This window comes from Rhipicephalus sanguineus, chromosome 11 (assembly GCF_013339695.2).
Source record: "Rhipicephalus sanguineus isolate Rsan-2018 chromosome 11, BIME_Rsan_1.4, whole genome shotgun sequence".
Classification (NCBI taxonomy): domain Eukaryota; kingdom Metazoa; phylum Arthropoda; class Arachnida; order Ixodida; family Ixodidae; genus Rhipicephalus; species Rhipicephalus sanguineus.
Window position 1 is genome coordinate 132,484,644 of NC_051186.1, and position 13,652 is coordinate 132,498,295.

The 13,652-nt window shown below is 48.6% G+C and overlaps 1 protein-coding gene across 4 annotated transcripts in view; it reads left to right on the top strand.

Moving 5' to 3' along the window:
- LOC119374509 (poly(A) polymerase type 3) overlaps window positions 1–13,652 on the top strand; it is a 102,074-nt gene that overhangs the window by 11,932 nt on the left and 76,490 nt on the right. For all 4 annotated transcript variants that reach the window (XM_037644638.2, XM_037644637.2, XM_037644640.2 and 1 more), the window contains exons 5-9: window positions 2,464–2,573; window positions 3,137–3,190; window positions 4,208–4,319; window positions 5,579–6,001; window positions 12,217–12,469. In XM_037644638.2, the coding sequence (XP_037500566.1) occupies window positions 2,464–2,573; window positions 3,137–3,190; window positions 4,208–4,319; window positions 5,579–6,001; window positions 12,217–12,469 (952 nt within the window). The remainder of the gene's footprint in view (window positions 1–2,463; window positions 2,574–3,136; window positions 3,191–4,207; window positions 4,320–5,578; window positions 6,002–12,216; window positions 12,470–13,652) is intronic.

Below are 13,652 nucleotides of genomic sequence, written 5' to 3' on the forward strand. Positions count from 1 at the left end.
TTTTAGAGAGGGGGTGGGAATGGTCGTTCTTCAGCCGGTGAGTCTTGTGTTGGCGCTTGTGCAGGGCATATTTTGAACTGCTCATAAACAGTTCAATAAAATTGCAGGGGATGCTTAGAACTTTCCAGGAATGTGAAGGTGAAAGCGTAAATGGACCTTTCGTTGCTGTTGATCTGCTGTTGTGGTAGCGGTCTCTGTCTCCACCAATCCTGCATTCCCAGAACACCTGCATCACATGAGGATAGCGTGTTGCTTTCATTGGGCCGCTGCCGCAATGCATAGTCACTCTCTCTCTCTCGACGACTGTTGCAACGAGTGTCATTTTGAGCTGTTTTTGCCTCTTCTGCCATAGTCGGTCTGCTTTGTCGGTCTTCCCTGCGTGTGGCCTGGTGATGTGATGTTTGCGCTTTCTTCACTCATGCGATCGCTGCAAAGACTCACGTGCTTGCACGATACCTTCTGTACCTCACAGTGACCTCGAAGCAAAGAAATCTACAGCTTTCACCTTAAAGGGATACGGAACAAAAATCGGAGAACATGACGAAAACATCAAAATTCTACTCGGAAGACGCGACTGTTCCGATAAACAGAGTTTATTTCACATATTTTTGAACAGTTGCCCATATGTTTGAAGGATTTTCTGTGTACGGCGGCTGCATGCCAGCGTGAGTGGTGATGTCACTTGTCGCCGTAGCCGATACAGGGTGCCCATTTTCCTGTCCTGCTACTTCCTCCTTCTTCCACCAAGTCACTGAGACGTGCCCCCCTCTTTAGGGGCCTTATCCCACGTGGGAACATCGTTTGCTGCCGGCTTCGTTTGTAGTGGTTCTAGGAACCGTACAGTGCAGTCCACTTATAACGATATCGAGAAAAACGAAAAATATGATCGTTATAACCGGTGATCGCTATATCTGGACTGCCGTCAAAAAAAAAAAAAAAAACGCGGGACGTATCTCTGTAGCTCCGATCCCGAATTTACCACTTGCACTAAAGAATAGATGTTCTAGAAAGCAGGATGTCAAAAACAAAGTTTTATTTGAAGCTCCAACGAGAGTGTCAAGCTTTAGGCGCACCTAAATAGTCTCAACATGGTCTAAAGAGTCTTGAAGTATCCGTGCGCCATTGCATGATGTACGAATGGTGCGTGCCGTTAACCACCGCGGCGGCAAGAGCGCACAACACGCAAGCACCACAAAAACTGCACACGCCGGCCAAAGCTCGGTTCATGTAACGGAACGTCACGAAACTTCATATCAAGGCCGGCGACTAGGACGGGCTCCTGTACGGCGGCGGCGGAGCACGGCTGACATAACGACCACTCCGACAAGTCTCAAGAGCGAACAATGACCCGCCAACCACAACGGGAGACTTGCAGCTGTCCGCCAAGCATAGCGTGCCTGCACGGCCAGCCTGGTGCCTGCGCTGAACACTCGCTTCGTGCTACAACGGAACTTTCGAGGAATTCAAACCTAGCATCGCGGCGCGCGCGCGGCCTCCGCGGCCGGCGCGGGGCGCACAGCTTTGTCGGCACGGAGGCGGGCCCGGCAGGCGGCCGCTAAACTAGCCAATTATTCAAGATGGTGTCGGTGACGTAATTCTTTGGGACGCCGGAGCGGCGCGCCAACTTGCTTTTCGCCTTTTTTTTCTTTTCTTCCTTTTCTTTCGGTGCGATTGTGGGCCACGCGCGAGCGGCGCGGCACAACATGTACTTTAACAACGTGAAGCGGCTAGCGCCATCTTGTGGTGCGCTGCGCAAGCTCGCGATGGCACTCGGCGCGTGGGCTCCGCGGGCGGGCGCGCGGCGCACGCAGCGCGGAAATGGCGGCAGATACGAACTCGCGTAGGTGAACGTTTCGCCCCGTCTCGGCATCGTTCGTTTCAGGGGAACTTGGAAACGCATATGTAACGATTATTATACACAGAAAATGCCGGCCAGACGGCAAATTTCGATCGTTATATCCGATATGCGGCCAATAGCATATCGTTATATATGGTTTTTTTCCTCATAGACTTAATGCATAAAATGACAAACATAACTCGACCCATCGTTATAACCGATATATCGTTATATGTGGTATCGTTATAAGTGGACTGCACTGTAGTAGGGGCTTAGTGGGCGACGGCTGGCATTGTTGCATGTTTTGGGTAAATAAAAGGTCTCCAAGCTTTAGCTCCTCTATCTAGTTCATGGCGTGGCTGTTTGTAAAAAAACACATGAAATTCATTATTTTCTGCCAGTTTTTGTGTGAAATGGTTGTCTACCGATTTCAGCACCCAATCTTTCAGCTTGGCCTTAAAATCTCTGCGGCAAAAATTTTTTTCTGTATCCCTTTAAAATATTAGTGATTATGAATAGCAGCAATAGGATTTGAAAACAGGATGGAATGGGGCACTGTTTGATACAGTGTGAAAAATTCCTGAATGTTTGCACACCCTAAGCATAGGATTGTTTGTGCCTTGCAGGGGCCGATATCGATACCCTGTGCGTGGCGCCACGACACATAGAGCGCAGTGACTTCTTCACCTCCTTTGTGGAGCTGCTCCGTCAACAGGAGGAGGTCAAGGACCTCCGGGTGAGTCTCCCGCTTCTCTCCTCGCTTTTACAGCATTTTTATATAGCGTAAAAAAATGTGTGTCCCGCCACCGGGATGCATTAAAGTTGGGGCTATGTGTTTCTGCAAATAAAAAGAAATTGGGGCAGCTATGCACTAGGGGTGCGAAGACTGGTGGCCTTGCCCTCATCCTCACTTCCCTTTCCCATCCCTTGATATGATATACTACTATACACGGCTATTTTGTCTTTCTCTCGTTCTTTCTCCCTGTGCTCTCGCCCATCAGGGTTGCTGCATCCCACGCCGGACAAATTGGCACACGTGTTCCGAGAGCAAAGCTGAAGAAGAGGACAAAAAAAGCGCGAGTTGGTTCTTGATGATGACGATAGTTTTCAGGTTGCACCGTGCGGCATAAGGAAACGATGCAAATAAAAATGTACACTCGCTTGCTGGCCAGCATTCTACTTGCGAATTGCTGTGTACGGTGTAGAAAGTGCAACGGAAACAGTGGCCTTGGACTGGCTGTTTTGTGCAGTTTGTGTGCTTGTGTGCATGGTTTACATTTGTGACCTCTCTTCTTGCAGGCTGTTGAAGAGGCCTTTGTACCTGTCATCAAAATGACATTTGATGGAATTGAGGTAATGTGCCTCCTCTGTTTCTCGTGCCTTATACGAAGACCCCTTTCTAACGCTGTTAGGGAATTGCCCAGTTCTTACAGCACGGTGTTCCGTTGAGGGCATCTAGGCCGGAGGAGTGTGTGTGCTGCGGGCCGATCTAGCCTTACGACAGAAGGAAACTGATGTATGTGTGTGTTTCTCAGGGTGACAGCAACATCATAGACAGCTCTCCTGAATTATTGCTAACGACATTTTTAGACATCTGCAATCGCACTGTTACTCGTAATTATATGGTGCCTGTACAAGTCTGCAATTAGGGCACAAAGTGTGCTGTGTCCCGTGACGGCTGGTAGCCCCTTCCTAACCTTGGCATGCTTATTTGTCGAGCGGCTAAAAGCATTTCATTAGGGATGGGCCAATAGTAAATTTGAGGTTCGAAGCGAATCCGAAGCGAATAGTGATTTGGTCGAATAATTTTGAATCTAATAGTTCGAATAGTACTTGCCACATATTGGTACAATACGTTACAATTTAAAAATTACTAGACTTAGCGCATATAAGCCTATATAACACGCTTTTAAACTTGAAAAAAAGAAAAATGTACATTTAACCTTCAAGTTTGGCTTCGTGGCAGTGCAGATTTCCCCTGGATGGGTGGTTTCACGGCACAGCAACCAGACGCTGCAGTGAAACTACCTTTACAGGGAGTTATGTGCGGTCAAATATTCGTTGGAATATTCGAAATGCCCGAATATTTGCCCATCCCTACATTTCAGTCAATAGACCAAGGCCAGAAAATTTGAGGCCCTTCGTTATTTCCTCCGTGGTAGGGTAGGGCGGTTCTCCGGGAGATTTATGGCTGTTTCTGTACAATTGGGAGGATTGCTCAAAATTCGGGAGTCTCCTGGGCAATTTGGGTGAGTTTGAGAGGTATGTGTATCGAGTAACATTGTCAGAGCTGATTTACTCTTTTCTCCCTACACCTGCAGTAGCCCTGTGACTAAATGCATGAAGTGAATATAACTGTTTTTGTTACAGCTGGACATGCTGTTTGCTCGATTAGCCCTGAAGGACATTCCGGAAGACCAGGACCTGCGCGACGTCAACATCCTCAAGAATCTGGACCAGAAGTGTGTGCGCAGTCTCAACGGTGGGTGCACAACGCACGTGGACAGTTGGGGCCACGAAGTGCTTGCATCTTGCAGATCTTGGTCCGTCTTTGTTTAAAGTGAAACCACTTTGTTGGATCATTGGGCAGGGTCCCCACATGTGGCCAGTTTAGTGTCTAGGTTTGTTTTATGAACGTCGTGGCTCGGAAGACTTGGGAGGGGTACTCTGTTGAGTACACTAACTGCACAGTCCATTGCAGCGCGTGCTGTTTGGTTAGAGACAAAAAGCTGGTGGCGACAGTTGGTGCTGCAGTGATAATCAACATGATATTAGGATTCCACCTACAGACTCTTGCCTAATACTTCTGCTGTTACAACCTAAATTGGCACAAAACCAACCAACCAGACTGTGAACCCTTCAGCAGGCAAAAGGGATCAGTGTTGTTTTGGCCACGGGGTCTGCAGTTTAATGGGGGTGAAATGTTAGTCCAAAATTGACATGCCTCATTATCATATTGTATGGTTTGTGGGGGGTGCTATCACCTCCCGTAAAGTCGTTTTCACCTATGGTGCCTGTGTGTCGTAGTTAGCAGTTAGCTTTGCCGCCAAGCGAGAGGTGGCGTTGTGCACGCATGTTGGCTAGTGTGCCTCGATGTGTGCGCCCCCCTTAGGGTGTTGCCATTCTTTGAAGGGGCTGATGCCGCCACGACGCCATTTTTTGCCCCGCGTCTCGTGCCTCTCAGCGCAGCTGCCCCAGAGGGGTGAGCCGCCGGTAAGAAGCCGTGGGCTAAAATATGGCAGCCGCGCCGCAGTAGACGCCGCAGATGTCCTCACCCTGGACAAAACGCGCAACAAAACGCGCATCAAGGCACCCTAATGTTGGCACCAATGGCGATGCCTCGTGGGGAGCGAGGTTAGGTGTGCACATGGCTCTTTCTCTCGCTTGGGGTTTGGTGCGGCCACGGACGGTCCATGGGTGCAATACCACAGCTCGTTCGCGTTATGTTGTATGTGCTGTGTCCTGTGTTCTTTATTGGCATTATGTTGGGTTATTTGGCATGTCACTTCAGATATTTTAAGCTTGCAGTCATTGTAAAGGCTGTTAATAAATGTCTACATGTACGTTGTACAATGGTGTGCGCTATGTCCGTTTGTTCCACAGCAGCTCTTTTTGAGACCCCAGAGGTTTTGGAATGTAACACCCTAAAATATGACTAAAGCTCGTGAATGAATGTTCGATTCTATTTGTCAACTGGCGCCCTGTCGCTAAGTCCTGGCCGTCCCCGTTGCTTGCACGCAGGCTGTCGCGTGACGGACGAGATCCTGCACCTGGTGCCCAACCGGGAGACATTCCGGCTGGCGCTGCGGGCCATCAAGCTGTGGGCCAAGCGTCACGGGGTGTACTCCAACGTGCTGGGCTACCTGGGTGGCGTGTCGTGGGCCATGCTGGTGGCGCGAACCTGCCAGCTCTACCCGAACGCGGCCGCGGCCACCTTGGTGCACAAGTTCTTCCTCGTCTTCTCCCAGTGGCCCTGGCCCAAGCCCGTGCTGCTCAAGCAGCCCGAGGAGAGCCGGCTGGGTTTCCCCCTGTGGGACCCCCGGGTGAATGTGGCGGACCGCTTCCACCTGATGCCCATCATCACGCCCGCCTACCCGCAGCAGAACTCCACCTTCAACGTGTCCGTCTCCACCCTGACCATCATGCGACAGGAGTTCAAGCAAGGTACGGACGGGAGCATTACAGTAGAGTCCCGCTACAACGAAATTCACGGGACACGCGAAAAATTTCGTTGTGGTGGAACTTCGTTGACGCGAAATAACTAGGCTTGTGCGAATATTCGAGCACTTCGAATATTCGGACGAATATTACAGCATTCGAATTTGCTTCAAAACGAATTTACATTCTAGGAAATTTCGAAGTATTCGAAATGAACAAATAGACATATGGAGTCGATCCCGGATACACTCAAACCTCATTATAACAAAGTTGCATCTGCCACGAAAATAACTTCGTTATATCCGAAAATTCGTTATAAACATTTATTTGTAACACTGTAGCTATGACAAATTCTTCATTTACTTCGTTATAACCGATAATTCGTTATATCCATGTTCGTTATAACGAGGTTTAAGTGTATATTGAACTCAAAGGGGATCGCGAAATAGTTCGATATATCGATAATTCGAAATATAAAATATGCTTATTTAAGGCTTATGTTAATGCAACAGTTTTCGGAATTCGTAACAAGCGCTAAAATGACGATTTGCTCACATCTAGTATGCTAAATAATAAGGTGGCAACTTTTTCTTTTGCAAGTTACTTCACTTTATTTCGCACGGAAATAGTGCGCAAATTTGTCTTCGTTCTTGCGCACTGTCAAGTTCATCAAGTCATCCTAAATATCATTGAAGCTTTCCAAATAAGCGAATTCAGCACATTCGGCCACAACAGCGGTGATTGACGCCGATGCAAGCTCTGAAGCGCGGTAAAAGGTTGTTTATCGGCGACATTGGCATCTTCATAACCGCACGGGCCCACTCCCGCGGCACCGGTAACGTCAGCCTTGATCTTGGCATCGATGCAGTCAGAAACAGCGACGTCGTCATCTGCACCGATGAAGTCGCTTGCTGTACTCCTGTCCAAGAGCGCCCGGAAATGCTGTCGCAAAATTCTCCGAGTCACCGTACGCCGTTGCCAGCGGTCATGACGCAACCAAAGTCGCCACCTGGCACCGAGCCCGCAAGGAAACGGTTCATGACGGTTCTTTGCTTGACGTTGTTCCAAGCACCAGTCATAATTCTATCGCTACGAGCGGGTCAATGTTTAGTTCGTCTCCCGAAAGAGGATTTGTCAGGAACGAAGTGAGAAGTACACGACTCCTCAAGCCGCAAGAGACAGCGCTGCCCGCAGACAACGAAGGAAAAGTCCCCACCACCATCGACATCTTGGCGATGGCGATGGCACTTGTGGCTTTGTAGCAAGCAGCCGCTGCTGTGCGCAAAAAGCAAGAAAAAGCGTAGCCTCCGAGATGTGCGTTTTATAACCGAAAACGCAAAAAATACGTCACGACGTTGCGGATCTTGAAGGCCATGCTTTTCAGGCCCGCATGCCATCGTACGCGAACAGGGAAGGGAATGCGAACATTGCGACAAGGCTGCTGAGTATCTCCGCATTCATCTCATTTTGGTGCCTTCTGCAATCGGCCCCTTTGACAAACACTGCCTGCGCGTTACCACGTACAGATCGCGCATCAAACAAGCCGGAGCACTCACAAGCGCTGCGCAACCAACCAGATCAACGTAATGCAACGACACCGCCTTTTCCTCACATGCGCACGAAGAGTAATCGGAACTTGTCAGAACGCGCCCGAAAATGACATTTGTTAAAAAAAGGCACTCCTTGGAGTTCGGCGCAGCACAGCGTTCGATATATCAGATCTTTCACTCCGCAGGAGTTCGATATACGTGTGCACCAGCCCTATACTTTTGCATGGGAAATTCAAGGGGATTTTTGAACTGTTCGATATAGCCAGTAATTCGCTATATCAGAGTTTGATATATCCGGGATCGACTGTATAAACTGCATGTAATCCCCTGTAAAGGTGGTTTCACTGCGGTGGAGGTGTGCAATACCGTGAATACACCTTTCCAGGAGAAATCCGCACTGCCGCGAAGCCCCACTTCAAGTTTTCAATGTCGTTTGCAACGAGCCACGTGTATGGACATGCCCGGAGCATGCTCGCGCCACCACTTGACCACGCTAGCCCACGGCACTGCGCAACGCCTGTCCTCATTGGCCGCCAGTGACAACCCCCTTCCCCCTTGTGCTCGCTTCTGTCTCGCGCTGGCTTGCCCGCGTGAGATGCACTCAGGCCAGCACGAGAGGTTGACGCGCTGCCCTGGCAGGCGGCTTCTCGTCCGTGCACTCGACTGCTGCCCCTTGTGTGTTGGTTGTAGCGCCGCTGGCAAGAGTACTCAATCGGTCTTGCGGAGTTCCCCTTACGGCCTGCAAGCCCGTGACTGTCGTACTGTGCTGCATCTTGGGTTAAACCCGTGTTCTTTGTTGACATCCTGCCTCGAGTGCCTTTTCTGCGTCGTGCCGGAGAGTCGACGAACCCGGCCGTAGTGTCCTTGTTTGCCGCGGCAGTGGAGAACGTCGCGTCTCTTGTCGGTCGCCTCGTAGGGTAAGCGTCTCGCAAACTTATCTCCACAAGTCAGGCCCGACTCTCTCCAAGCGGCCTTGTGTCTGATGGTGACACCTGTGCCTTCTCTGCCCTCGCAGAGGAGAATGTTTACAGGCTTGTGCTGATTGTAAAAGAAGAATGCCTCAACCGCGTTTAGAAGAGGATGTGAAGTGCACTTCGAAACATTGTGCAGAAGAGCGATAAGTAGGGGTGTGCGAATATCAAATTTTTCGAATACGAATCGAATACGAATATCCACCTTCGAATATCGAATCGAATATCGAATATCAAAGGAAAAATGCCTCCACAGTAACGATATTTTATTTAATATGTAGCTATTTGAAGGAAAAAAACACTAACACCCTGACTGGCAACACAACACACACTGCTATCTCCATCACACAATGTCCAGGCTAGCACAATGCACATCACAACACAAGCAAATATCTCGGCACAATGAAAATAATGAATACATGTTATCATAAAGAAATATGAGTTGCTCCACATGATCAGGTAGCAGGCGCTCCCTTGTAACAGAGAACCCCTCCCCCACCCCTGCCACTGAAAAGGCACGCTCGCTTGGAACAGAAGTGGCTGGTATAGGGAGTTACATGGGGCAAAGTTTTGCCAGACTGGGGTATCTGAAGGTGCCTATACAGTCCGCCACCAGTCACATGGGTGACTGTCTTTCTTCAGAAGTGGTCCCGCATAGTGAACGAGTGGGAGTGCGGCACGTTACGACCGCATAATATTGAAAATGTACGGTTACATGATCGCCAACAACGCTGCACGTCGGAGATGCACCAGCAATAAATCATACATATTGGGGCGCTCGTCGCAGGCAGATATCGTGCCTCCGTGTACTTACGATGTTTATCGCTCCTCTCGGCAACGTTTTTTGCGATACGAATGCAGCAGAAATGTGGAAGACGAGTTATTTTATGCATGATAATCGAATCGCATATTCGACTTTTCGAATCTTCGAAATTATCGAATATTCGAAACTTTTCGAATACACGATTTTCGAATCGAATACGAATATTTCGAATGTAATATTCGGGGAATATTCGAAACTTTCGAATATTCGCACACCCCTAGCGATAAGCCATTTAGTAGGAAGCTTACTAAGCCCCCTCATTGAGAAGCTTACGGACTATTGCGGTTGGGTCCTGAAGAACAACTCAAACTGACATGACAGCAATGCAGCGTGCAGTGATGGCAATGTATCACCACGTCACATCGACTGACCAAGACCCTCATCGTGAACTTTGCCTAGAGGGAGCTGAATCGTGGTGCTGCCATAGAGCTGCAGAGGCAAAGGGTGAGCCACAATAAAGCACACACACAACCTTCCGGGCTACGTTGCTGCAGCTATGCTGCCCATCTACCAACGACTTTCACTAAAGTCTCATCTTCAGCGCTGCTTGGGAGCGAAAACTGTGAATGTGTCAGTTATTTCACTTGATTCTCCGGTTCCTGATGCTGAAAGAACAGCACGCATCCTTGATTGCTGTAGAAACAGCACCGCATGAAGCGGTGCTGTGCTACAATGCCAGCTGCTGCAGAGCAACTCAAGTTATATCAGACTCTGTTGTACTTCAACCCGGATGCCTAGCCATCCAGCGAGCTCTTGAAAAAGATGCTGTACGCCTGAGAAGAAAGGCCAAACAACACCAAGAGAAGATGGAGGCAAGCCAAAAGAAAAGAGGGTGCAAGGGCACTTCAAGCTGCTCTGTTGGAGCTTTCCGAAGAAAATGACGGCAGCTGCTTCTCACCATCCACCCGGACAAGCGAGTGGCCAGCGGCAAGCCACCACCACCTCTCCCGGAGTCTGGCCTGGAGAGGAACGAGCGGGTGCTCCTTCTACGTCTGCGGACTGGTAGTGCCTGGCCCGCGGCACGAATGTATTCCATTCCACGGGACGCTGCACATCAGCTGCGTACAGCAGATGCGGCGAGACCGAAACACTTGAGCACATCATCTGCTCCTGCCCAGCGTTATCCGCCGAGCGACGCAGACTGGTGAGCCGCTACCAACATCTTGGGCTACCAGCGACATCCATGGAGGACATTCTCTTCCCTGCGGCGGTCACCACTGCCAGCCCTGCGGGCTTTCCTGGAGTTTGCGGGACCGGCTAATCTCCATGATATTTAATCGAGATGCGCTGGCCTCCTTCCCGTGCCAAGGTGGAAGGCCTCCTCTCCTAATACTCTCTTTCTCACTATGTCTCACTATCTCTCTCTCTCTATCCCTTTTAAGCCCACTCCCCCTCCCCGCAAGGCGCTTAGCCGTGACCCCGATACGGGAGACAGAAAGAAGCGTCTTCTATTTCCTCATTTCTTCTACGTCTAATAAATAGCCACTTATATATGAATGTTCGAGGCTTGTTTTCTAAGAATGGATTTTTTTCTAGTCGGGGTTGCCAAGGAAGACTAAATCAAAAACCGCTTGTCAGATTTGTCTGTCGTTGTTTTAGATGCGAAGCATCTCTTGCTCAGGGGTATGTCCCGCGGCATGGTAGTCCGCACTCACACTACGCATGCGCAACTCTCCTCCTTCCCTCTCTCCAACAGCTGCGCGTTACTCTCTCCATTTCTCTACCAGCACCTGCTAGCGCTTCTCCTGCGTTCTCGCTTCTGCTCTCGCGGCGCATGCGCTACTCTCCTCCTCTAGTCCCCTCTCCTTCAAGTAATAGAGCACTGCGTGTGTTCAGTCCAGCGCTTGCTTCGGTTGGCTCCTTTGAAATGCAAGCTCGACATGCCGAAATTCTCTCCTGCGCAACGCCGCGATGAGCGCCAGCGCATGCGCGTCCCCTCTCCTCTCCTACGCTGCCCCCCCTCTCGCGTGCCTGTAGATCGCGTTCCCCGCTCGCCCTGTGAGAATTAACAGCCAGACTAGAGGGAAGACGCGACGCGCCTAGTGTTCCTTTTCCTGTTCGTGTTCCACGACGCGAGGTTGGTAGCATGCCTAACGAACGCCAACGGAACCCGATTGTGCAAGTGCTCCGGCTTTGCATCGCCTCATGGTCCCCTTTAGCAGGAGATGGTGTAATTTTTTTTATTCTGTTCCTGAATGACTTTGCCAGGGTGTAACAAGCTTCTTTTTTTGAAAACTGGTGCCGTTAATTTAAAATAAGCAATTTTTGATAAATCTGCCATTACTGGCTAGTGGCTACATCAGATTCAAAGTTGTCTGAAATTTTTTTGGAGGGGAAATGAGAAAAAAAGGCTATGGGGGTAGCCCCCTGGAATATCTATCAAGGGATGACCAAAATGAATTTCAGCTTCCTACTCTGTCCTGGTATTTCTCCGGGCTCTTCCTCGGGCACGCATGTGAACCACTCAGACCTCAATAGCTCTCAAACTAATAAGCACAGCTTTATGAAACATTGCAGTTCATGTTTTAGTCCAGATATCTCGCAAAGTTTCGTCCAGATACCTTAAAAAATTGAAAAATTCGGTCTCCAGGGTGGCCTTCCCCTTAATGCTGTGTGGAATTACTTGCCGTCCTCATTGCTGTACTTATTGATCACCTCCTTGGCATATCCTGTGCAGCGACTGTTTGCAGTGTAACTGACAGGAAGGTTGTGGGAACTCGTGAAGGGATATTCTAATACACAGGTGTCTGTAGATTCTTTGGAACTAAATGCGAGAAACGTTATACGCTAGAAAAGGGCTGTTCTATTTATTCTATTGATTTATTAACCTTATCCACACATTCTGTACATGTTTGCCAAGATACTGTTGCCTTGCAGGGCTTGCCATCACGGATGAGATCATGCTCCGGCGGAGCGACTGGATGAAGCTGTTTGAGCCGCCCAACTTCTTTGGCAAGTACAAGCACTTCATCGTGCTCATGGCCAGCACCCAGTCCAAGGAGCACCACCTGGAGTGGTACGGCCTGGTTGAGTCCAAGATTCGCATCCTCATCTCCAACCTGGAACGCCACCCGTACATCGCCATCGCTCACGTCAACCCGGAGTCGTTCCCGCCCAGCGAGCCGGAGGGGTGAGCCACTCTCATGGCTGCATATTCACGTGTGATCTTACGTGCTGCATCTAGGGGGGAAAATAAGCAGCACGAAGTACTGAAGTGCAGAAATACATGGAAGGCTTGTGACTAAAGGAGGGCTTTCATCCTAACTCCCCCGTCACCTGTATTTTCGCACCTCATTGCTTCACGCTGCTCATTTTTTACCATGAATGTTAAGGGGGGACGTGGCTTTCGGTACCAACTTTCTTATTTCTTCATGGATTTTCATGAAAATTGGCACACTTATTTGAAATGTTTTTTTAATGCTACTGTAGAAATTTCATGAATATATCTTTACAACTTTTTGATGTACAATATATTTCACCTTCTGCTCTTGTTCCGAGTCTGACTCGCTTAAAAAATGTGATAGGAAACTCGTTCAAAGTGCTATGCATTCTAAGATGTCTGACTGCGGGCGTGACATTCTTAGATTTTTTTATTTGCAACAAAATTTTTTTTAGTTTTCATTTTTCATGAGGTGACTGTGCAACAGGCATCGAGGCTTTGTGCAACTCGTCAAATAGCTAATTATCAAAAGGCCATACTGAAAAAGCAAGAATGTCACGCCCTGAACTGTGCTTCAAGGAATATAGAACAAAAAACGGAACTGAAATAGACCCAGCGGTCAGTGAGAAATCAGCGGAACAAGCGAAGCAGGAAGCAAGAAAAGTCGTTTTGAGAAAACGGCTTTTAAAGTTGTACCAATGATATTACTTCATCAAAAGGCACTAGTGTCGTAATCTTTTGAGTCCTTCGTAATGTGCAGTTTCTTGAGTGCCCTGTCTTTAGTTTGAGGTGCCTTGCTTCTCTAAAACACAAAGAAGATTGTGATCTTTAATGTGTTTTATAAGGTTGGACCTCCTGCACATGTGGCCTTTCATCTGTTGTGCCTTTGTTTTCTTTCTTTTTTCTTAAAATCCTTTTCTGACATACAAAGAACATGTAGCATGAATGTTAAATGAAGTTATGAAGTGGTGTAATAGACATGACAAAAAAACAAGATATTGTAATGCAAGTAGGTCATGTACTATGATGATTTGCCAGCTTTCTTGTATTCATGCTCTCATTAACATAATTAACAGTCTTGATTGCAATTGATCATTGAATCATTTTTATAGGATACTAAGAGGAGCTCTCATCATGACAACCTATCCCTTCC